The sequence below is a fragment of the Musca autumnalis genome, unplaced genomic scaffold (assembly GCF_047663935.1).
Source record: "Musca autumnalis isolate F117 unplaced genomic scaffold, ASM4766393v1 scaffold_4, whole genome shotgun sequence".
Taxonomy (NCBI): domain Eukaryota; kingdom Metazoa; phylum Arthropoda; class Insecta; order Diptera; family Muscidae; genus Musca; species Musca autumnalis.
In genome coordinates, this window is record NW_027411977.1 from 152,740,254 (window position 1) to 152,768,033 (window position 27,780).

The 27,780-nt window shown below is 30.3% G+C and overlaps 1 protein-coding gene and 1 pseudogene across 1 annotated transcript; one reads left to right on the plus strand and one right to left on the minus strand.

The window, feature by feature from the left end:
- Positions 1-5,034: 5,034 nt before the first annotated feature.
- Positions 5,035-23,807, minus strand: LOC141403123 (NADH-ubiquinone oxidoreductase chain 2-like; annotated as a pseudogene).
- Positions 23,808-25,504: 1,697 nt separating this feature from the next.
- Positions 25,505-27,453, plus strand: LOC141401078 (uncharacterized). Its single transcript, XM_073980906.1, has one exon. It carries the CDS (start codon positions 25,548-25,550, stop codon positions 27,231-27,233), a length of 1,686 nt encoding a protein of 561 aa, XP_073837007.1. The 5' UTR covers positions 25,505-25,547; the 3' UTR covers positions 27,234-27,453.
- Positions 27,454-27,780: the final 327 nt, after the last annotated feature.

The window sequence follows — 27,780 nt, forward strand, 5'->3', positions numbered from 1 at the left end:
GGTTTAACAGTTTGTTATTCTTTTCGTTTAGTTTATTATACAATAACTGGGGATTCTAATTTTTCTTCATTGAATATATTAAATGATGAAGGTTGAGTAATATTAAAGAGTATAATAGGTTTATTAATTTTAAGAATTGTAGGAGGAAGTATGTTAAATTGATTAATTTTTCCTACACCAGAAGTTATTATTTTACCTTTAAATTTAAAATTATTAACATTATTTGTATGTATAATTGGGGGATTTATAGGTTATATAATTTCTAATGTTTCTTTATTTTTTATAAATAAGGCTTTAATAAATTATAATAGTTCTTATTTTTTAGGCTCTATATGATTTATACCTTATATTTCTACTTATGGAATTATTAATTATTCCTTAATTTTAGGAAAGTTAAGTATTAAGTCATTTGATCAGGGTTGATCAGAATATTTTGGTGGGCAACAACTTTATTATAATTTAGCAAAGAATTCTCAGTTAAATCAAATATTACAAAATAATAATTTAAAAATTTATTTATTAAGTTTTGTTTTTTGGATTGTTATTGTATTTATATATATATAATTTGTTTTTATTCAAATAGCTTATATTTAGAGTATAACACTGAAGATGTTAGGGAGATTAATTAATCTTTGAATATACTGAATTTTTTTAGTAATTTATAAAATAAAATTATTTAATTTTACAATGAAAATGTAATGTTTTTATTAAACTATATAAATAGAAGTATAAATGGAATTTAACCATTAAAAGAAAAAAGTTAGCAGCTTTTACTTGAACATCATACTTCCTTAATTGGAGTTTAATACTCAATTCTATCATTAACAGTGATAAGCCGCTTTTTGGCTTCAATTAAAGAATAAGGGTAAATTTACCTAAGATTAGGTCGAAACTAATTGCAATATATCGCTTCATATTCAAGGTAGATTGAAAAATCAATACTTTTTGAATGCAAATCAAATGTTATAATTAACTACAACCCTATCATTAATTTGATCAATTTAATATACCTTGATTTCATTCATGATAAAGTCCTAGTAATAAAATTAAAATAATTGATGTAATTGTTCAGTATATAAGGTTTGAAAATTTAATAATTAAAATAATTGGTAAAATTAATGCAATTTCTACATCAAAAATTAAAAAAATAATAGTAATTAAAAAAAATCGTAAAGAGAAAGGAAGTCGAGATGATGATTTTGGGTCAAATCCACATTCAAATGGAGATGCTTTTTCTTGATCAACAATAGTTTTTTTTGATAAAAGTGAAGCTAATAGTATTACTACTACAGAAATTAATAAAAGGATTAAGCTAATTGTTAAAATTGAAAAAATTATCTATACTATTAATAATAGACCATATGATTGGAAGTCAAATATACTTTATATACTATATAGATAATAATTTATCCTCCTCATCAATAAATTGATACATAAAGGAATAATCAAACAATATCAACAAAGTGTCAATATCAAGCAGCAGCTTCAAATCCAAAGTGATGATTCTTTGAAAAATGATTATTTAAATGTCGTCCTAAACAAACAATTAAAAAAGTTGTCCCAATTAATACATGAAGACCATGAAATCCTGTTGCTATAAAAAAGTAGATCCATAAAGTGAATCAGCAATTGTGAATGGGGCTTCAATATATTCATAAGCTTGAAGAAAGAAAGAAAGAATTGTAAAATAGACCCCTAATAATACAGTAAAAAATAAACCTTGAGTAGTTTGAGAATGATTTCCTTCCATTAAACTATGATGAGCTCAAGTAACAGTGATTCCAGAAGTTAATAAAATTACAGTATTTAATAAAGGAATTTGGAATGGGTTAAATGGAGTAATTCCTATAGGAGGTCATATAGCTCCAAGTTCAATTGAAGGAGATAAACTACTATGGAAAAAAGCTCAAAAAAATGAAACAAAAAATAAAACTTCTGAAAGAATAAATAAGATTATTCCTCATCGTAATCCTGTTGTTACAGAAAGAGTGTGAAGACCTTGGTAAGTTCCTTCTCGGGAAACATCTCGTCATCATTGATAAACAGTTAAAATTGTAATTACGTTACCTAATAGGAAAAGAGAATTATCATATTGATGAAATCACTTTACTATTCCAGCAACTGTTGTTATAGCACCAATTGAAGCTGTTAATGGTCATGGACTATAATCTACTAAGTGAAATGGGTGATTTGAGTGAGTTGACATTAGTTTACTTCTCTAGAATATAATGTTCTTAGAACAGCAAATACATAAGATTGAATTATAGCAACTGCTGATTCTAAAACTAATAAAGCAATTTGGGTAATAATTAGGAAACTAAGTAGAATAACTGATAAAGAAGGTCCTGTATTTCCTAAAAGTGTCAATAGTAAATGTCCGGCAATTATATTTGCTGTTAATCGGACAGCTAAAGTCCCAGGTCGAATTACATTTCTGATTGTTTCAATGCATACTATAAATGGTATTAAAATAGCTGGGGTTCCTTGTGGTACTAAATGGGCAAACATATGTTGAGTATTGTTAATTCAACCGTATAATATAAAACATAGTCATAAAGGAAGAGCTAATGTTAAAGTTAATGTTAAATGACTTGTGCTAGTAAAAATATATGGGAATAATCCTATAAAATTATTAAATAAAATTATAGTAAATAATGAAACGAAAATAAATGTAGAACCGTTAGCTCCTATAGGACCTAATAATGTTTTAAATTCTTTATGAAGAGTTAATAAAATATTGTTTCAAAAAATATGATATCGAGAAGGTATTAGTCAGTATATAGATGGGATTATCAAAATTCCTAAAAAAGTACTTAGTCAATTTAAGGAAAGATTAAAAATACTTGATGATGGGTCGAATACAGAAAATAAATTTGTTATCATTTTCAATTTAATGACTTTGTTGAGTGAGTCTTATTGCTTAAAATTGATTTAGGTATTGAAGGAATATATGAGTAATAATTTATTATATTAAAAATTACAAATGTAATTGAAAAAATAATAAATAAACTTAATCAACCAATTGGTGCTATTTGAGGGATTAAAAAATATTAATGAATTAATAATTTTAGTTTGACAAACTAATGTTATATATTTAACTAATTTTTTCATTAGAAGTAAGTGCTAATTTACTATAAAATGGTTTAAGAGACCAGTACTTGCTTTCAGTCATCTAATGAAGAATTATTCTTAGAAATTCATTTAATAAAATAATTTACAGGAACACTTTCAATTACAATTGGTATAAAACTATGATTTGCTCCACAAATTTCTGAACATTGCCCATAAAATAGTCCTGGTCGATTAATTAAAAAATTTGTTTGGTTTAATCGACCAGGGGTACCATCTACTTTTACACCTAATGCAGGAACAGTTCATGAATGAATTACATCGGCAGCTGTTACTAGAATTCGAATTTGTGAATTTATAGGAAGAATTACTCGGTTATCAACATCTAATAAACGGAATCCATCTACAGGCAATTCATTAGTTGGGATTATATATGAATCGAATTCAACATTATTAAAATCTGAATATTCATAACTTCAATATCATTGATGGCCAATAGCCTTTAAAGTTACTGCAGGTTCATTAATTTCATCTAATAAATATAGTAATCGTAAAGAAGGGAAAGCAATAAATAGTAAAATAATAGCAGGTAAAATAGTTCAAATAATTTCAATTGTTTGTCCATGTAATAAGTACCGATTTACATAATTATTAAAAAATAAAGTAAATATTAAATAACCTACTAATACAGTGATTATTACTAAAATTATTAATGCGTGATCATGAAAAAAAATTAATTGTTCTATTAATGGGGAAGAACTATCTTGTAAACCTAAATTTGCTCATGTTGACATTAGTTTTCTAATAAAAGTAAAATACTTTATATATGGAGCTTAAATCCATTGCACTAATCTGCCATATTAGAAATTAACTAATAAAGGCAATTCATTATATCTGTGTTCAGCAGGTGGAGTATTTTGTAATCACTCAATTGATGAATTTAATTGAATTGGGAAGATTACTTGACGTTGGGATACTAAACTTTCTCAGATAATATAGAATAAATATAAAATTCCTAATAATGAAATTGTTGATCCAATTGTTGAGATTACATTTCATGTCGTGTAAGCATCTGGATAGTCAGAATATCGACGAGGTATTCCAGCTAATCCTAAAAAATGTTGAGGGAAAAATGTTAAATTTACTCCAATGAATATTATAACAAATTGACTTTTTAAAAGCTTATTATTTAGGGTTAATCCTGTAAATAATGGGTACCAGTGGACAAAACCGGCTATAATAGCGAATACAGCTCCTATTGAAAGTACATAATGGAAGTGGGCTACTACATAATATGTGTCATGCAAAATAATATCAACAGAAGAATTAGCTAATACTACTCCTGTTAGTCCTCCTACAGTGAATAAAAATACAAACCCTAAGGCTCATAAAATAGCTGGAGAATAAGTTAATTGAGTACCATATAATGTAGCAAGTCAACTAAAAATTTTAATTCCAGTAGGAACAGCAATAATTATTGTTGCTGAAGTAAAATAAGCTCGAGTATCAACATCTATTCCAACTGTAAATATATGATGAGCTCAAACAATGAATCCTAAAAGACCAATTGCTAGTATAGCATAAATTATTCCTAGAGACCCAAATGTTTCCTTCTTTCCAGATTCTTGACTAATAATATGAGAAATTATTCCAAATCCTGGTAAAATTAAAATATAAACTTCTGGGTGTCCGAAAAATCAAAATAAATATTGGTAAAGAATTGGGTCTCCTCCTCCCGCAGGGTCAAAGAATGAAGTATTTAAATTCCGATCCGTTAATAATATTGTGATAGCTCCGGCTAAAACTGGAAGAGAAAGTAAAAGTAATAGAGCAGTAATTACAACTGATCAAACGAATAAAGGTATTCGATCGAATGTAATTCCAGTAGCCCGCATATTAATTACGGTTGTAATAAAATTTACTGCTCCTAAAATTGAAGAAATTCCAGCTAAATGTAATGAAAAAATAGCTAAATCAACAGAAGCTCCTCCATGAGCAATAATTGAAGATAAAGGTGGGTATACAGTTCATCCTGTCCCAGCTCCCTTTTCTACTATGCTTCTAACTAATAATAAGGTTAAAGCAGGAGGTAAAAGTCAGAAACTTATATTATTCATTCGAGGGAATGCTATATCAGGAGCTCCTAGTATTAAAGGAACTAATCAATTTCCAAATCCTCCAATTATAATAGGTATAACTATAAAGAAAATTATAATAAAAGCATGAGCTGTTACAATAACATTATAAATTTGGTCATCACCAATTAGTGCACCAGGGTGTCCTAATTCAGCTCGAATTAAAATTCTTAATGAAGTTCCAATTATACCAGATCATGCTCCAAAGATAAAATATAAGGTACCAATATCTTTGTGATTAGTAGAAAATAACCATTGTTGCGATTAAATGGCTGAAGTTTAGGCAATAGATTGTAAATTTATTTATGAGAATCATTCTCTTTAATCAATTAGCTTTATAGTCAATAATGACATTAGACTGCAATTCTAAAGGAGTAATAAATTTACTAAGGCTTAAAAGATTATTCTTATATTGATAGCTTTGAAGGCTATTAGTTTATTTAACTTAAAACCTTAAAAAAAGAAATATAAGGAAGAAGTTAAAAATAGCCCAAAGGTCGAAATATAAGAAAAGATCAATAATAACTTTATATTAGAACTTTTATAAAATGAAAATGTTATTCAGTTATTTTCGTAATAATTCAATATGAAAGCTCTATAACATAATCGTATATAAAAATATAAAGTAATTAACGTTATTATTACTATAAAAGTCAATAGAAATAATTGATTATTCATAGTAAGGGATTGAATTACAAATATTTTAGGTAAAAATCCTAAAAATGGTGGTAATCCTCCTAATGAAAGAAGGTTAAAGAATAAAAAAATTTAATTCTTTTTTCATGGAAAAATAGTGTAAATAATTGATTAATATAAGAAATTTTTAATATATTAAACATAAATACTATTGAGAATGTTAAAAATGTATAAAATAAGAAATATACTAATCAGATATTTCTGTTATATATTGCTGCCAATATTCATCCTAAATGATTAATTGATGAATAAGCTATTAATTTACGTAAAGAAGTTTGATTTAATCCTCCTAATGCACCAATAAGCTTGATAAGATAATTCTAATAATAATTAATGGCTTAAAAATTACATAAGAAATTAATATTAAAGGAGCAATCTTTTGTCAAGTTATTAAAATTAATGCATTAATTCATGATAACCCTTCTATTACATTAGGAAATCAAAAATGAAAAGGAGCAGATCCACTTTTTAATAAAAGAGCAGAGAAAATAATTATTTCTATTAAATAATTCGAGTCTCTATTTATATTTAATAAAAATAGGATTACTGCAAACAAAAATACAGAAGAAGCTAATGCTTGCGTTAAAAAGTACTTTAAAGATGCTTCTGTAGATATTAATTTATTACCTCTTATTAGGGGGATAAAAGCTAATAAATTAATTTCTAACCCTATTCAGGCTCCTATTCAAGAGTTAGTTGAAATAGCAATTAAAGTTCCTATTATTAAAATAGCTAAAAATATAATTTTTGATGAATTATTAAAAATTAAAAAGAAAAGGATTAGAACCTTTATAAATGGGGTATGAGCCCAGTAGCTTAATTAGCTTATCTTTTTATATTTTGGTGTACGATGCACAAAAGTTTTTGATACTTTTAGAAATAGTTTAATTCTATTAAATATAATTAATGAATGTAATATTAATTACATAATTTACCCTATCAAGGTAATCCTTTTATCAGGCAATTCATTCAATGAAACTTGACTCTTTTTTTTTCCTTCTTTATAGTAATTTTTTGTGAAATTTTGGAAAAAAATTATTTTTTTATTTTTTTATAGTGAATTAAAATTAGTATAATTTTTAAAAATTTTTAAGAATGTAATTTAGGGTTTTTTTAAAATTATATATATATATATATATATATATATATATATATATAGATAATTAATTTTTGCATATATATATATATATATATATAGATTTATCTATATACAATATTTAATAATATCTATATTATTTATATTATATAGATGTATATATATATATATATATATAAATGATTTATATATATAACTAAATTCATCTAATTGATTATTAATATATAAATTATTTATATAATGTATACTATATATTAGACATTATATTACTATTGATAGATAAATAGATGGATAATAAAGATTAATTTGTCTATTATGATTAATTGGATTGTTATAGAATTTTTTTTTTGATTCTAGATCAATAGATAAATAGTGATTAATTAAACATTTATATATATATATATATATATATATATATATATATATATATATATATATAATAGAGTATATAGACCTAATTTCAGATTCTGCACGCTTCAAATAAAAAATAGATACCCCTTATAATATTAAATCAATGTTATTAAAAACATTAAATATATATTATATTAACTAGCAAAATGCCCGCTACTTCGTATGCGGAAAGCATATAAAAACAAATAAACAATATATAATATGGAAATGACAAACACTGAAAATTTGGTCGCACTAATACCAATTTTAATCAATATTTATTTTTATCTTAGTACTGTACGTACCCTTTAAGTTCGATTTTCAAAAAGATCAGCTGTATCTCACCCTTACACATTAACAGCGAGATCAACGTTGCACACCAATACACACCCTAACTCCAAAAATAAAAATTCCAGCACTGTCCCTACACCCAAAAACAAATTGAGTACCATTAAATAATTTTCGTATACTTATGGTACGTATTTCGACGATATATCTCATCCATACACAGACATTAATACAAAATAATTACAGTAAATTCCATAATAATTACAGTATTTCCAAATCTCAAGATTCCAGCTGTATCCGTTCGTCCAATTCCAAATTGTACCAAACTTAGTATCAAGTCAAACTCTTCGTATCCATAAGTAAGATTTTCCAAAACTACCTCAATCCTTCACTTTAGTAGTAATCTTACTTCCAAATTTCAGGATTCAAACTCTATCCGTTAAACCAAATTAAAATTGTACAAAATTTAGAACAATTTAGAATATTCGTACCAATTTTCAAAACTTCCTCAACGCAACAGGGCTACAATAATCATACTTTCAAATTGCAGGATTCCACCGCTATCCGTTCACCTACATACAAATTGTATTAAATTTAGTACCATAAGTTTGCTTTTTCAAAACAACCTGAATCCTACTCTTCGACTGTAATCGTAATTCCAAATTTCAGGATTCCAGCTCTATTAATTCCCCCGAATCCAAATTGTATCAAATTTAGTACCATTTCATTCCCAAACAAAATTTTCAGGATTCCAGGTCTACACGTTCACCCAAATCTATATTGTACCATATTTAGTACTTCTCGTACACATACGTACGACTTTTCAAAATTTCCTCAATGCTACACTCCTACAGTAATCTTAATTCCAACACTATCCGTTTACTAAAATTCAAATTGTACCAAATTTAGTGGTTTTCGTACCCATAAGTACGAATTTCCAAACTACCTCAATTCTACTGTTCGGCAGTAATCTTAGTTCCGTTCATCCAAATCCAAATTGTACCAAATTTAGTACCATTTAGTACTTTTCGTACCCAAAGGTACGAATTTCCAAAACTATCTCAATCATACACCCCTACAGTAATCTTAATTCAAAACTTTAGGATTCCATCTCTATCCGTTCACCCAAATCCAAATTTATTACTGCTCGTAATCAAAAACGAACTTCCAAAACCATATCCTTATTTCAACGCCATTTCCCAACCTTGATTCCCATACCAAATTTGAAGATTCTAGCTTTATCCATTAAAAATATGCAATTGGTACCAAATTTAGAAACTTTTAGTACTTTTCGTACACTTATAGGTCGAGTTTCTAAATACCCTTTGGTACATCTTCCTAACTCTCCACCAATGACCACTCGTTCAAAATTTCAGAATTCTAGCTCTTCGCGTTTGCCTAATACAATGAATTCCATATTTAGTACACTTTAGCACTTTACGTACCTTTCTACGACGAATTTCCAAAAACCCCTTTACACAAAAACAAATTGTACCAAATTCTGTACAATTCGATTTTCCAAAACAACCTTAATCCTTCACTTAAACAGTAACCATAATTCCAAATAACAGGATTCCAGCGCTATCCGTGCACTCAAATCCAAGTTGTACCATTTGGTACATTTCGTACCCATAAGTACGAATTTCAAAAACTACTTCCATCTCAATCTTATACTCCAACAGCAGTCTGACCGAATTCCAGGATTCCAAATTGTATCACAGGTAGTACCACTTAGTAATTTTCGTACCCTTACTACCTCAGTCCTACACTCCAATAGTTATCCTAATTTCAAATTTCAGGACTCAAACACTATCCGTCACCCAAATCCAAATTCTACTCTATAGCCTACCGCGAACGGGTTTCAAATTCTAACTCTTTCCGTTTACTAAAATTCATACTTTAAATTAAAATAAATAAAATTAAAATACTTAAAATTCAGGATTCCAGTTCTATCCGTTCACCCAAATCCAAATTGTAATAAATTTAGTACCATTTAGTACTATTCGTACACATAAATACGAATTTCCTAAATTTCCCCAATCCTATGCTCCAACAATAATCTCAATTTCAAATTTCAGGATTCCAGCTCTGTCCGTCCACTCGAATCCCTATTGTACCAAATTTAGTACATTTCGAACACATAAGTACGACTTTCCAAAACCACCCTCATATCTCAGTCCTACACTTCACAGTAATCTTAATTCCAAATTTCAGGTTTCCAGCTACATACATACGTTCACCCAAATCCAAATTGCACTAAATTTAGTACCATTTAGTACTTTTCGTACCAATAAGTACGAATTTTCAAAACTACCTCAATTCTACACCCCACCAGTAATCTCAATTCCAAATTTCGAGATTCCAACTATATCCGTTCACCCAAATCCCCATTGTCCCAAATTTAGTACTTCTCATTAACATAAGTAAGAATTTCCAAAACTTCCCCAGTCCTACACTCCAACAGTAATATCAATTTCAAATTTCAGGAATCCAGCTCTATCCGTTCACCCAAATCCAAATTGTACTAAATTTAGTACCATTTAGTACTTTTCGTACACTCAAGTTTCCAAAAACCCTTTGGTGCATATTTCTTACTCTTCATCAGTGATCCTTAGTCCAAATTTGAGGAATCAAACTCTATCCGCTCACACAAATCGAAACTGTACCAAATTTAGTGCTATTTAGTATTTTTCGTACCCTATGTACGAATTTCCAAAACTTCCACAATACTAAACTCCACCAGTAATCTCAGTTCCAAATTTCGAGATTCCAGAGCTATCCGTTCACCCAAATACCCATTATACAAAATTTAGTTCCATTTAGTACTTTCCGTACACATAAGTACTAATTTCCAAAACCACCCTCATATCTCAATCCTACACTTCAACAGTAATATTAATTCCAAATTTCAGGTTTCCAGCTCTTTCCTTTCACCCAAATCTAAATTGTACTAAATTTAGTACCATTTAGTACTATTCGTACACATAAATACGAATTTCCAAAATTTCCCCAATCCTATGCTCCAACAATAATCTCAATTTCAAATTTCAGGATTCCAGCTCTGTCCGTTCACTCGAATCCCTATTGTACCAAATTAAGTACTTTTCGAACACATAAGTACGAATTTCCAAAACCACCCTCATATCTCAGTCCTACACTTCACAGTAATCTTAATTCCAAATTTCAGGTTTCCAGCTACATACATACTTTCACCCAAATCCAAATTGCACTAAATTTAGTACCATTTAGTACTTTTCGTACCCATAAGTACGAATCTCAATTCCAAATTTCGAGATTCCAGCTTTTATCCGTTCAACCAAATCCCCATTGTATCAAATTTAGTACACATAAGTACGAATTTCCAAAAGTTCTTCAATCCTACACTCCAACAGTAATCTCAATTCCAAATATCAGGATTCCAGCTCTATCCGTTCACCCAAATCCCTATTGTACCAAATTTAGTACTATTTAGTACTTTTCTACACATAAGTACTAATTTCCAAAACTACCCTCATATCTCAATCCTACACTTCAACAGTAATATTAATTCCAAATTTGAGGTTTCCAGCTCTATCCGTTCATTCAAATCCAAATTGTACTAAATTTAGTACCATTTAGTACTTTTCGTACCCATAAGTACGAATTTTCAAAACTACCTCAATCCTACACCCCACCTGTAATCTCAATTCCAAATATCGAGATTCCAGCTATTATCCGTTCACCCAAATCCCCATTGTATCAAATTTAGTACCATTTAGTACTTTTCATACACATAAGCACGAATTTCCAAAACTACCCTCATATCTCAATCCTACACTACAACAGTAACCTTAATTCCAAATTTCAGGTTTCCAGCTCTTCAGCTACGTTCACCCAAATCTAAATTGTACTAAATTTAGTACCATTTAATACTTTTCGTACACATGATTGGTAATTTTCCAAACCATTTCCTTTTAGAAGCACCACTTCCCAACCTTGATTTCCATACCAAATTCCTATATTCCTGGGGCCTATTATTGATTTCATTAATTAGTTATCGATTTCTTCAAATTACAGATTTTGAAATTGAATAGTTATGACTGTACCTCTCCATATACGATAAAATTCTTAATTGCAAATAAATAGTGGTAGTATGCACAATTTTATTGCACTTTCATTGATTTGCAAACATTTAGTTATTCACGACATCTGTTGCAATGGAAGATAACAAATGTCTTGTCTTTCTATTATTTAGTGGTTTACGGTAAAATAAGTGCGCCTAGAAGTAAACTACAAAATTTGAAATTATGTGTGATCGTTTACGGCAGCGACGACCACAGAAATACAACCAAAGCGAAGACATGTATGAACGTATGAGTGAAAAAAGCAACAACCACATTATGTTTTTGTTTGCTTTCATTAATTTACACTGTACGTGAGAGAGAGAAGCAAATGCAAAAACAACTCAGTGGGCGCCCTCACTATACGATCTAAGCAAAGAAGCTCGACCCTGGTTTACGGTATCATGAAGTTATAGCATTGTTAATTTGACACATGTCTTGCAGAGGGCCAACTAAGTGCATAAGTACGTAATAATAATGAAAAATAAGGATTTTTGTTGTTGTTATTTTTTGTGGTTCCAGGACGAATTTTCTAAAACCCGGCCTTATCTCGCACATTTGCATCAACAGTTACCCACTGGTAAAATTTCAAGCTCCTAGCTTTAGCCGTTTTGGCTGGGCGTTGATGATGAGTCAGTCAGTCAGTCAATCACTTATCACCAAGCTCATTTATATATATAGATTATTATAATACAAAATTAATGTAATTATAAATATTAGCTATATATATCATATTTATATGTATATACTAGGGGACCCGGCGAACTTCGTCTCGCAAGTTTTTTAGGTACAGAACTTGATGGCTTTGGTTCTAACCTATAATACTATTATTGTTATCACCTTGTTCAATGGCAAATATTTCTTTGTTTTGAACTGTTTAGGACAATTGTCAGTTTGACTCTCTCTCCCATAAACTGACAATAGCCGCGAAAAATTAGGCAATTGTAAATCGGGACTAAGATATATTTTTTAAGCAAATGACACAAAGGAATGCGATCGTAGGATTTTGAATTTAATACTGAATATAGTGCTTGTTTAAATTTGCGTTTTAATCAATTTACCTATTTTGAGCAGAGGGATCCGATCGTTATCAGGTAACCACCTTCGTCTGCTTTTTTTTTGAATTCTCTGTTTAACGTGATCTCCCGAATTCTACTTGCATTGCAAGTTCGGAATTAGATGCAATGGCTCGGGTAACACGGACAAATGCGGTAATAGATACTTGTTAGCAGAGCTTTCTATTAGTTGTCGTTCTTTGTGTGTTTCGGATGCTTGAAGTCCTGTCATATTAACACGCGACTGTTGTCGATTACTTGGTCACCCTATATTTAATTCCATAAACTAATTAACGTTTAATATGTATTTACCTACTTCTGTCGCCCGATAAAGAATATTTGTCAGATAATTCGACCACAAATCTCCAGTACCTCCGATTTCTTTTTTTTTTCTTTCCAATTTTAAATATCATCCTTTTTCGATGTACACACATACAGTATACCAACAGTACCAATGTACATATGTATGTATTTGGCCATTTGTAATTGCCTTCCAGCTCTGAGGGAACTAAACCGATTGAATTCATACTCCTTTTCAGTGGAGACATCAGTTTTATTAGTATCATGACAGGATCTGAACAGTATCAGTATATATATCTTGTTCAGCTTAAACTTACACCGCATAAATCGGAAGTTGATCTTTCGAAGATGTTTTCACTTACATTTTAAAAGTATACATATATGCTACAACCTCACTTGTAATGAAATTACCTCGGAGCTCTTGATTTTTCAAATAACCCACCAATTTTGTGGATCAAAACCAATTTCGGCGTTATCATCTTCATCTTTTCAATCGGAATCTGACCAAAACCACCACTTATCTTTACAAACTCTAAACTGAGCCCTATTCTTTTAACAATTTTTCGCTGTTAATTTTCTAAAAAGACGCTTGAAAAATAAATGAAAATCGATTTGATTGTGAATAAAAAGTTCTATACAACTTTCAAAAATTGACAAAACAGAGGCGTACAATGGACCCGCACAATTGGTGCATAAACAATTTTCGCCAAAAACTGTCCAAATGAGTGTCAAGGTATACTCAAAACGCGAAGCTCGATAGAAATTTGTGGAAAAATTATCTTTCTTGAAAAAATAGTTTTGCAATTTTTTCGCAGTTTTTCGCAATTTTTTTAGGTTTTATCCTTTTCTGCCATGAGACTATTCCGAATTGGTGCCAATTGTCAAAATCTGTTCAGCCGTTCTTGAGTTATAAGCGTAGTAACTAACATCATTCTTTTTTATATATATAGATATAACAAAAATAATATTAGTTATATATATTATATTTATACGTATATATATAATAAAAATATGTTATATATTAGAGATATATATATATATATATATAGATAATTAATTTTTGCATATATATATATATATATATATATAGATTTATCTATATACAATATTTAATAATATCTATATTATTTATATTATATAGATGTATATATATATAAATGATTTATATATATATATATATAACTATATTCATCTAATTGATTATTAATATATAAATTATTTATATAATGTATACTATATATTAGACATTATATTACTATTGATAGATAAATAGATGGATAATAAAGATTAATTTGTCTATTATGATTAATTGGATTGTTATAGAAATTTTTTTTTTTTTGATTCTAGATCAATAGATAAATAGTGATTAATTAAACATTTATATATATATATATCTATCTATATAATAGAGTATATAGACCTAATTTCAGATTCTGCACGCTTCAAATAAAAAATAGATACCCCTTATAATATTAAATCAATGTTATTAAAAACATTAAATATATATTATATAAATTATTATAATACAAAATTAATGTAATTATAAATATTAGCTATATATATCATATTTATATTTATATGTATATATATAACAAAAATAATATTAGTTATATATATTATATTTATACGTATATATATAATAAAAATATGTTATATATTAGAGATATATATATAGATAATTAATTTTTGCATATATATATATATATATATATATATTAGGGTTATGACTTTTTTACAACCTCATATCCCTGTATCATAGCGTGATGAGTTTTGCCATAAGATTACATAAAATCTTAATTATAAGGTGATTCGGTGAAAAAACCTCACGCACAAAATGATTTTAAAATTTGAATTTATCAAAATTATGAACAATTTTTTGAAGTCACTGAAAACGGATATATAATTGAAAATAAACTTTAGAGCCACATGAGATAATTAAAATTACATAAAATTTATTTCTCACTATTTTTCTTCAATTCTGAGAATCGTAAAAATGTCGTAAACGCTTTTATTCAAAAATATAATTTTTTAACAAAAAACAAAAAATTTAAAATTTTTTCAAAGTGATTTTTTTCGCGACTTTTTTAATATTTGAATGAAATAAACGTTATTATAGTTACTAGTAGGCTTATATTTATTCATTCGTGTAACAAAAAATAATTTTTTGAAAAAAAAATTTTTTTCATTTCATATATTTTTTCAAAAAATTATTTTTTTAAAATCGATTTGTGCGTGAACTTTTTTTATATTTCGATGGAATAAACGATAGCATAGTGATTAATAGGCAAAAGTTCATTCATCCCTGCTACAGGAAATCATTTTTGAGGAAAAATGTCAAAAAGTCATAACCCTAATATATATATATATATATATATATATAGATTTATCTATATACAATATTTAATAATATCTATATTATTTATATTATATAGATGTATATATATATAAATGATTTATATATATAACTATATTCATCTAATTGATTATTAATATATAAATTATTTATATAATGTATACTATATATTAGACATTATATTACTATTGATAGATAAATAGATGGATAATAAAGATTAATTTGTCTATTATGATTAATTGGATTGTTATAGAAATTTTTTTTTTTGATTCTAGATCAATAGATAAATAGTGATTAATTAAACATTTATATATATATATATATATATATATATATATATATATATATATATATATATATATATATATATATATATATCTATCTATATAATAGAGTATATAGACCTAATTTCAGATTCTGCACGCTTCAAATAAAAAATAGATACCCCTTATAATATTAAATTAATGTTATTATAAACATTAAATATATATTATAAAAATTTTTTATATGAAAAAATAACACTAAAAATTTTTAAATTCTTCAAAAATTTAAAAAAAAAATCGGAATTTTGATAAAATTTATGGATTTTTAAAAATTCTGATGGTTCATTTTTTACTTTTTGATTTTTTTATTACTAATTTAAATTATTTTATAATTAATAAATTTAATATTTATTTGTTAAAATATTAAATAAAATTACAATAGAATGAATCTTTATATTAGGGGATATAATTGATTTATTTCTATGTAAAAATTAATATATAATTTTTATAGTTAAGAGTTGAAAATATTACCTAGTACCAATTTTTATTTATTTATTAAATTAATATATTGGTTATTTTATAATATGAAATTAATGTAATTATACATCTATATATATATCTATATATATATATAGATAATTAATTTTTGCATATATATATATATATATATATATATATATATATATATATATAGATTTATCTATATAGAATATTTAATAATATCTATATTATTTATATTATATAGATGTATATATATATATAAATGATTTATATATATAACTATATTCATCTAATTGATTATTAATATATAAATTATTTATATAATGTATACTATATATTAGACATTATATTACTATTGATAGATAAATAGATGGATAATAAAGATTAATTTGTCTATTATGATTAATTGGATTGTTATAGAAATTTTTTTTTTGATTCTAGATCAATAGATAAATAGGATTCATGGTTACTGTAAATAGGGGGACATGTTCACTTGAACCATTCCAACGTACTTCACTGAGACCCAATATGGAGTCACAATGGCGCCCGAGCAGGGACATAAAAGGAAAGATAAAATAAAAAAGGATAATATATATGACAACAATTAAAATAATGTACAAAAACAAAGTGAAAACACGTCGTCACAACGCTGTGTATAAGCGTTTTCACATTCCAGAATCCAATCATAGTCCTTATACGATATCCAAGGTCGTTAACAAGTATTCCGATTTAGTTTCGCAATTTTTATACCCTACACCACTATGTGGGGAGGGTATTATAAGTTGGTTTTGGCCAAAAAGTTTGTAACGCATCGAAATAATGGTCGTAGACCCATACATATATATATATCAAAAAAAATTAATGTCTCGACGAGCTGAGTCGATCTGGCTATGTCCGTCCGTCTGTCCATCTAAACCTTGTAATCACGCTACAGGTCGCAATTTTATTCTGATCGTCACCAAATTTTGGGTGTTGATAAAGGTCCCGTAGCGGAAGAAGCCTATTGATTTTGGTGATGGTCGGATAATATTCAGAGGTCGGAATGGGCAAAAAACTTATTTGGAAAAAAAGTCAACATTTTATTTCAAAGCGAATATCTCCGCTACTATACGGGGTATATCAAAAGCAAAAGCTGTTATTGAAAGTAGAAAATATCATCTTTCAACGATGTAACGTAGGTTGTCGTTGGTGGTCAAACAACGAAGATACCGTTATAGCCGCTAATATAATGACAAATATCACAGCTTTGGTTGGATACCTTCCAAAAACAAAGTCTGACTATGATAGTAGAAAATCCCATTTTTACAATGATGCAAAGTGGGTTGGCGTAGGTGGCCAAATAACGGAGATATCGCAATAGTCGGTAATACATCCCATTTTTCTATTTTTTTGTAATCACGCTACAGATCGCAATTTTGATCGGACCTTCACGAAATAGGGGTCCTACAGAGGAAAAAGCCCATTGATTTTGGTGATGGTCGGATAATATTCAGGTGTCGGAATGCGCAAAAAACTTATTTGGAGAAAAAGTCAACGTTTTATTTCAAAGCGAATATCTCCGCTTCTATAAGGAGTATGTCAAAAGCAAAACCTGCTAATGAAAGTAGAAAATATCACCTTGGCAACAATGTAACGTAGGTTGTCGTAGGTGGTCAAACAGCAGGCATACATCCCACTTTTACATTTTTGTTGAGTTGTACTGACGATGCACTTAAATGCGTTTCAAGAAAAGGCGCTAATCTATCCCAATTTTAATATTTTGAATTTTAACAGACAAAAGCATAAGCACAGGGTCAGGGTGTAGGGTATCTCATAGTCGGCCCCGACTATAGCCTTGGCGATTCGGTAGCAAAAGAAAATCAGAACAGTGGAGTGCCGACATGCCTTTCCCATCCCCTATCACCGACTTACGCGAGACGCCACGCAGCATCGTGGCCATTCAGACTACAGAGTTCCATTTGTTGCATGACATTTTTTCTACACAACGGCTTTGAGGGAACTTTGACAGAAATTTCAAAATCAACATATCAGTCAAACAGAAGACCACATACATATTGTTACCGAATTAGGTTTAACTCTCTTTAGACGTTATTTTATTTCCCGACACGATTTGTATCAAATAAAACAGGGTTCCTTTTAGATTACGGTTCTACAATGCTTCATTTACTTTATTACTCTTATTCTCAACCGACTTTATTTCCAAAGCACACAGCTTAATTCTAGTAAGAACACAACTTTTTCTTTACTTCTTCTTTAACCGACTGTTCAGTTTGACGTCTCAAGCACAACTAACTCATTGTCCCAAAATCACCCTGTATTTATAGCTCAACAGCCTCTTGTTGCCAATTCTATCGCAGCAGTGACTTAAGCGTGTCGCCTAGGCGTTGAAAGCAGTCGCGGGGATAATCGCCGAAGTCACCCTGAAGTGACCTCAGTTGTGATGAAATGAACCACGCCCGCGTCACTTCTTTGAAGTCACCTCGGCGGCGCTTCTAGAAGATCATTTCAGCGATAGTTCTTGGAATTAATAAAAAATGTTTGTTTTAATAAAAACATAAATACATAGTTTTATTTTTCTATTTATATATATATATATATTTTTTGCAAAGTACGCTTTTACAGAAGTAAAGGTCTGAGTACATAAGCTGACTGGCCTGCTTGCTTCTGATAAAAGAATAAAAGAGAAAAGGGCAACATAGTTCGAAATTGTCTCGGCCTTCTTTATTCTTTTATATTTGTTATGTCAGAAATGAAGCAGAAAAGCAAGGCAATCAGGCGAGGCAGCTTATGTACCCAGGCCTTAAGAATTTCTGTTTATGTTGTTGGCGTTTTTTATTGTTGGACTGCAGAATTTTACATCTTTGTGTTTATTTCAGCTTGAGTCCATATTTTGTTGTAATTCAATTGTTTGAATAACAACAAAATATTTTAAAGTGGATATGAAATTGATTAGTTGCGGGCGAAGGGTAGGGAATACTATAGTTTCAGTTGTCACCAAACAACTTCATCAGTTCCCTTTTTCGCCGACTCTGTATCGATAAACAGGTCAATAAAGCCATCTAGCAAATTAAATAAAATGAGAATAAATATGGACTCAAGCTGAAATAAACGCAAAGATGTAAAATTCTGCAGTCCAACAAAAAAAAAAACGCCATCAACAATAATAGGCATCAGCACGGCCTTGTTGACCAATGCGTAATGCAAAAACAACTTTCTTGTTGTTTTTACCCCCGCTTATTGAAGCAACATTCCTATGTTCGTATTCTTTGCGAAGCAAACACGACATAAAAACAGTGGTGGATATGAAATTCTTTAGTTCGACTCAAATTGTAGGGTAAACAGCTTTAGGGCCATACAACAAATTTCTCATTTTATTTAATTTGCTAGATGGCTTTATTGACCTGTTTATCGATACAGAGTCGGCGAAAAAGGGAACTGATGAAGTTGTTTGGTGACAACTGAAATAGTATTCCATACCCTTCGCCCGCAACTAATCAATTTCATATCCACTTTAAAATATTTTGTTGTTATTCAAACAATTGAATTACAACAAAATATGGACTCAAGTTGAAATAAACACAAAGATGTAAATTTCTGTTTATATTAATTGTGTCATTCTAAAAATGTGATTTTGTTTTGTTTTCTGGCTTGGGAATCGAACACGGACCTTCAGTGTGCAAAGCGAGCATGCTTACCACTGCACCACCGAGTCCTATAATCATCAGATAGAAATACCTATGCCCCATATTTGTTCAAATGTGTTGAATTCCTTAATAAATGTAAACAATCGCCTTATAAGTGACTCAGGAGTCATGTAGAAGTGTCTGCGCATGCTATAAAAGATAATCATAATAATGCTATAGGTATTGTTTGTGTAATTCACCAACGATCGTCTTTTATCTTCCTTGGCGTGTATCCGGAGTGACGTCTTAGACGAGGGAGTATAGGCCTGCGTACATAAGCTGCCTTGCCTACTTACCTTGCTTACTTCTGATAAAAGAATAAAAAAGAAAAGGGCAACCCAGTTCGAAATTTCCTCGGCCTTCTTTATTCTTTTATTTTTATTATGTCAAAAATGAAGCAGGAAAGCAAGGCAATCAGGCAGAGCAGCTTATGTACGCAGGCCTTAAGAAACTCACTTCCAAAAGCTGGCAGGGTTAAAGGCAGAAAAACACAAGAGAATCGAAGCAATGACATCACAACTAAAATGATTTTTAATACTAAATTTGGGGGATTTGTGTAGAACCAGGATCTCAAGCATATAGCGGTAATTGTTAAGAAAAGGCTATTATAAAATTAGTGTTTAATGTTCATGATACCCCTCAATCCCCAGAAAAATATTTTTTCAAAAAAGAAAATAGTAAAGAGTCAATGACGTTTATGACAGATTGTGGTTTTAAATTAGTAATACGTTTGAGGTGGAAGAAATTTGACATGAAATACAGAAAAATTGTTTATCATCTCCAGCTCCAATAAAGGAGATTACGCAAATCAAAACTAAAATTTAATGTTTTATATTTTTACATATAATTAAATAGTTGTTTTACATAAAAAATCTTATTTTTTTTTTATTTTTTTTTTTATTTTATTAATAGATGATTTTACAAACTTTTATAGTAAATCCAGTTGTTGTATAAGTATTTTTAGTTATAGTAAACATCTAATAGTTGGCTTAGCGATATTGCTGTTAGCCATATTAAAGTTATATTTATATAATAATATACATCTATATAATAATAACAATAGTTTTTTACATATTATATTCATTTATAATTAGTTGCCTATATTTGAAGCATGTAAGAACATATTTATATAGAGAGAGAAAGTTTGTGCCATTTAATATATCGATTATTTCATTGTCTTGGAGTCTATTCTTCCCGAAGTACATATTTCTATATTCCGAATAAATGGGACATACGCCAATAAAATGGGTTGTGTTTTCAATTTCATTCATGTTGCAAATTGTACAAAGTATATTTGCATCAGCTTTAGAAGTAAACGGTTTAGAGGCTAGATTTAGCAAACCACCTCTGGCTTTTATAATCCAGCCTGTCGCATGTGAGGAGAGATCCTTAGTTAACTCTTGCATCTGATTATATTGTAGACTCGAATACAGATCATGGAATTGCGACTTCCTCGCAGTATTGGATAAGTCATCACGTTCCCTAGTACTCAATGCAATAATTATCTCCTTCCAATACACACATATTGGTACGGTGTTATTGGGAGGAGTATAACCTAGATTTTCACATAGGTCGGACCATTCTTTTGCCCAGTAGATGTTTAATTCCATGATCTTTTCGGCAAGTATACGAGGTAATCTATTGGGACTAAGTCTTAACACCCGGTTTATATAACTGAAATGCATCTTTAAAGTAGAAGCATATAATGTGGTTACGCCAGTTTCTAAGTAAAGCATGTAGTTTGAAGTATTGTTTGGAAGTAACAACATTTTTTTAATAAAGAAACGCAACAATTTCTCAACACATTCATAGCGCTGAAACCCCCATATTTGTGCCGCATAGAATAATATAGATTTTGAACAAGCAGAGAATATTTTATATTTATTATGTTTTGATATCTTTGGGTTTGTGATGTATTTCAACCAAGTAGAATTGATAGCCATTTTGGATGTCGCTAGTTTATTTTGTAAATGTGTAGTAAATGATAAATTGTAAGTTAATTCGACTCCTAAGTACGTATATTTATTGACAATCTCAACTTCTTCATTTCCATAAAACCATTTTAAATTGGATGCAATTCGATTGCCTTTGCGAAAAATAAGTACTTTCGATTTAGACAGATTAACTTTAAGACCCCATTTTATGCAATATCTGTGTAAAGCATCTATCATTACTTGTAAACCTTCGGGTGTTTCAGATAGCATAACAATGTCGTCAGCGTAAAGTAGAACTTTGACGATCGTATCAGCTACATCGACCCCTCCAGGTAATTCATCCGGCAAATCATTAAGGTACAGCGAAAACAATGTTGGACTTAGAATGCAGCCTTGCTTAACACCAGAGCTAACTGTAAATGAATTAGAGAATGTGAATCCGTCCCAAACTTTTGTTGTTGTATTATCATATAAGGCCTGCAGTATTCTTATTAGTTTTGTAGATAGACCCATAGAAGACAGCTTGTAAAAAAGACTGTTCCTCGGGATCAAGTCAAAAGCTGTTGAAAAATCAACAAAAAAACTATAAGTAGATTTATTATTAGCCCTTTTTAGATGTATAATATTTACAAGATTGAAAATGTTGTCTACAGTAGAGTACCCCTTTCTGAAACCTGCTTGGAACTCGTTAAGAACATTATTTCTGGTAAGCCAAAAGGTTATGCGATTCAACAATATGTTATTGAAAATTTTGGATATTGTATCCATAAGGGACAAACCCCTATAGTTTGAGGCAACATTCGGATCACCCTTTTTGAATAATGGGATAAGAATGGATTCTTTAAAACACTCTGGGATATCTTCATATAAAAATATGGTATTAAACACATGGAGTACTTCCCTGAGAAAATTTATTGGTGCGTTCTTGTAAAACTCGTAGGGTATTCCATCTTGACCCGGCGACTTTTTGCTTTTGAGCTTTTTTATGACATTTTCCAATTCAAAAAATTCGATTGGAGAATCAATAAAGGGATCTACGTAAGAGGGAATGCACCACAATATAGAGCTATCATCAATATTATTTTGCAGAATACTCTCAAAATGAATCTTAAATTGATTTGAACTGATATTACCTCTACGTAATTGATTAGACTTTTTCAAAGATTTGGACAGTGCCCACCAATCTTTACTGCAGTTTATCCTATCTAGCTTGGTTAGGTTGTAATTATAGAATGCTTCTTTTTTCTTAGTACACAAATATCGGAATTTGGACCTCGATAAGAAGTAGCGTTGCCTGTTAATTATTGTGTGAGATTTTCTATAGTTTTTTAAATTTTTAATCATATTGGATCTGAATCGAAAGCACTGCCAATCAAACCATTTTTGTTTGGGTTCAAAGACTACATTATTTTTCTTTCTCACTTGAGACTGTTTTATTTTAGAAGTTATTTCATTAACCAAGTAATTTACAGACTGATTTGGCATATATCTGTAATATGCTGACAGCTCCGATAACTTATTTTTATATTGAAGAGTATGTTTATCTTGCCAATATAGCTTTTGAAAAGATATTTGATTATTCTGAACGACAGGACAGTTATTTGGTATTTTTAACTCCAAATGTAAGGGCATATGATCAGAGAAGGTTTCTAAATCAACGTGTAAGTTGGTAACGAACTGCAAAAAGCTACATGAACATATGTAGTAATCAATAACAGAACTTCCCATTACCCCACAGAAAGTAAAATTTCCATCAGAATCACCTGATGTTCTCCCATTTAAAACAATGCCTCCAATATCATCAACAAACGTTAACAGCTTTCTGCCATTAGTGTTGACTGTTTTGTCTTTTGATTGCCTTAATTCAGTTATATCTGTAAACCCATCAATAATACTTTCTTTAAGACACTGACCTTCACCGATTCTAGCATTTAGATCTCCCATAATGCAGAAGTTAACTGGACTGAACTCACTAAAAAAATTTTCAAATTGTTCCATATCCGATTTCCATTTTGTACAATTTAGGTATGAGGGAATCAAATAGAAAACAGACCCATAGAAGTTGGCTGATAATACCGTGAAATTATTAATTACTACGAAATCTAGTTGATATTTATTCTTAATATCCCTTTTAAAACCGTAAAGGCATCCGCCACTAGCGCGGCCAGATCTATTTATCCTAGTTGCATCGACCCAGTGGATATAGTAATTGTTAAAAAATGCTGTAAAATTTGATGTTCTTTTTGATTCCACATGAGTCTCAAATAGAAAAATGATTTCAAATTTATTTATATAATTTAAGAAATTACCGAAACTTAGAGCTTTTTGTAAATTAGATACATTATACGATAGTAAATGGCACGATTCGAATTGCTATTGCATTGCTAAACTGGATAAACTAATATTCTTATTAACACTATCCTTCGATACAATATCATACATCTCTCCAAGGATGTCTTTTAAGAAGGCGGCATCATTTTCCGATGATGAAACTATTTTTCCATGAGACCAGTAAAAACGTTTTTCATTTATAAAAATTGCGAACTCTGCCATTCTGATGTTTACGTCACTCCTCTTTTTTAATACTTCCTTTTTTATTTTACGGATATTATATCTTATACTTTGTTCGCTCTCAGTATAGTCTCTCTGTATAAAGATATTTTTCCCATTTAAACTTCTTTTGGCAGCCAATAATTTTTGAGCTTGAACGCATGAACCCAAACTAAAAACAAATAGTCTTCCTGCATAAAAAATCTTTATAGACTTTTGTAACATCATTTACAACATATTGGGTACTTTTTGCCCCTCCAATCACAATTCGTGGCCAGGCCCCTCTTCAAACTGGATATATTTTTGTACGAATTATATGATACTACAAGCCTCAAGTAATAACTTTCAGAGTTAAAGTCCATTTAGACTACGCTGGATTTAGCAATTATCTGGTTTTATTTGACATATGTTGTATGAAAATGACAACTTAAATCCACTGGATTTGCTAAATCCAGCATAGTCTAAATCAGGCATTATAGTGCACAAAAAACAGCCACAGATGAATTGACCACTAGCTAAGAAGATCACGAATTTAAAATTCAAGAATTTTGAATAATGTATTACATTAAAAATAAATAAATACATCATCATCAGCATTTTAGCCAATTTAGGTTTATTGAAGCATAACTCTCACGTAGCGATGTAGAGTATAATATGTACAATCAGTCACGAGATATGTTTTCGACTGTAACACTCATTCAACATTCTTCCACTTCGCACTACATAAATTAAATTTAATTAAAAACCTGTAAAAACGTTCCCATTTAATCAGCTTCTGTTATTATTAATCGGAGCGAATTATCGTCGACCAAATAATAAAAAAAAAACAAAAGATTACTGCTGTGCCCTGTACAATCCCACGAGATAATGAATTTAAATGAATCCCACCAGGTTGATGAGAAGCAATCAAAAATATAATTTAATATATTCGACAACCAACGAGACGTGAATAGATGTATTTATTTATGTATATTCCCGAAATTCTAAACAATAATTTATAAACATTAAATTAATTAGCAAAACTAATTAGCGCTACCCGAATATAAAGAGTTTCGAGGGATGAAATAGAGCTCAGTTGATATTCAGTTGGATTATCTGTGACATCGAAAGATATTCGGATTTATATAACCTATTATGTGTGGCATTTTTGCAATACTATCAAAGGATAGCCAAGCAATCCTACCGAAGACATGCTGCGGTTATTCACAGACGTTACGTGAACTCGCCTATCGTCAGAGTGGCAAACAACGACATAGAGGTCCTGACGAGACGGGAGTTGCGGTTTTTGCGGAACATGGTGTTGCTTTAGTACACGAACGTCTGGCTGTAATCGGTGTAAAAACAGGCCGTCAACCACTTATGTCTGAGGATGGCAATGTGTTACTGGTAGCCAATGCAGAAATCTACAACTATCGGGAATTAAGTAACCACATAGCTAAAACTCGACCCAATTATAAGCCTAAAAGTGATTGTAATGTCATTGTGGAGCTGTACGAGGAATACGGCGAACGTTTGCTGGGCCACATTACCGGCATGTTTGCCTTTATACTGTACGATAAGAACAAAAAAACTGTCATGATTGCTCGCGACCCCTTTGGTATAATGCCCCTCTATATTGGGCAAGACTTAGAGGGAAATCTGTGGATCTCTTCTGAAATGAAGTGTATGATTGAGTATTGCAAAAGTGTGAAGAATTTTCCACCTGGACATTTTATAATGGGATATCCAAAACATTTGAACCCCCAACCTTTCTTCATTAGGCCTTGGCAAACTGAAATACCCAATGCAACAGTGGATATAGAGCAGTTAAAATTGCGTCTAGAAGCCGCAGTACGTAGTCATTTGCAATGTGATGTACCGTATGGGGCACTTCTTTCGGGCGGTGTGGATTCTAGTCTGATTGCCTCAATTGCTACAAAAATTATGCGTGAACGAGATCCGAGTTATCGGCTTCGAACTTTCTCAGTCGGCATGATTGGTTCACCTGACTTCAAACACGCCCGCATGGTTGCCGATTACATCGGAAGTGATCACACCGAAGTTACATTCACGGTGGAAGAATGCCTAGACGGAGTCCGTGACCTTATCTATCATTTGGAGTCATATGATACAGCAACTGTTCGCTGCAGTTTGCCCATGTTCTATATGGCGCGCTACATAAAGAGCACTGGCATAAAAATGATACTTTCAGGCGAAGGGGCAGATGAAATCTTTGGAGGTTATTTGTATTTCTTTAAGGCTCCAAAATACTCAGAATTCCATAAAGAAATGGTTACTCGCCTCGATCAGCTGCATGTGTCTGATATTTTACGTGCCAACAAAGTTACCATGTCAAAAGGATTGGAACTGAGAGTGCCCTTTCTAGACACAAGCTTTGTAGACTACGTCATGTCGGTTAGACCTGAAGACAAAATACCTGGACCACTAAATTGCTATTCAGGCGTACAAAGCCATCGCATGGAAAAGTATATTCTGCGGAAAGCGTTCGAGGGCGATTACTTGCCACCGGACGTTCTTTGGAGGCAAAAAGAGCAGTTTTCCGATGGCGTGGGCTATGATTTGATTGAAGGATTACCCCAATTTGCTACAAAACGTGTTACCGATGCAGAATTTGCTAAGGCGCCACAGCGATTCCCAATCAATACGCCAAAAACGAAAGAGGCTTACTACTACAGATGTATATTCGATGAAATGTTCCCTGGCGAAGCGACGGCACTTACTGTGGAAAAATGGGCACCACGACTAGATTGGGGTTGCCCTGAAGATCCCTCTGGCAGAGCTCAGGAGGCCCATGAGAACAGGTTAAAAGAATATCTATAGGAATACGAAAATGTGAACAACTTGAATTTACTAAAGAGCAATCTAATTTAAACAATAAAAATTGTATCTTACACACGCATTCATACATGTACTTTCAATAATTGATTAACTCCACTTTTTGAAAAATCTTAAATATATATGTAAAATCCCTTGATAACTTGTTATATTTATAATAACTTTCCTGAATAATAAAGATTAGCACCATTAAATTGCAAATATACATATGTACATCATAGCGTTTCTCAACTTTTCGTTTTATGGAGTTAATCGATGTATGCACTCAACGGCTCAATTACAAACCTCAACTTAACTATTATTTTCTACAAATTTTTGACCTGTTTCTCTAAGAAGATTCGAAACAAAATTCGTTCGAATTACTACCAAACTCTTGTTAATGGTATTTTTTTGTTTGATTGAAAACAAAATTGAATTAAATATTTTTAAAAAAGAACTAAAGTAAAACCATGTTTATATTATAGCCCTTTATGAGGTTTTGTTTGACGTATACGATGTAATGGAATTGACATTTAAAACCCAGTGGGTTTGT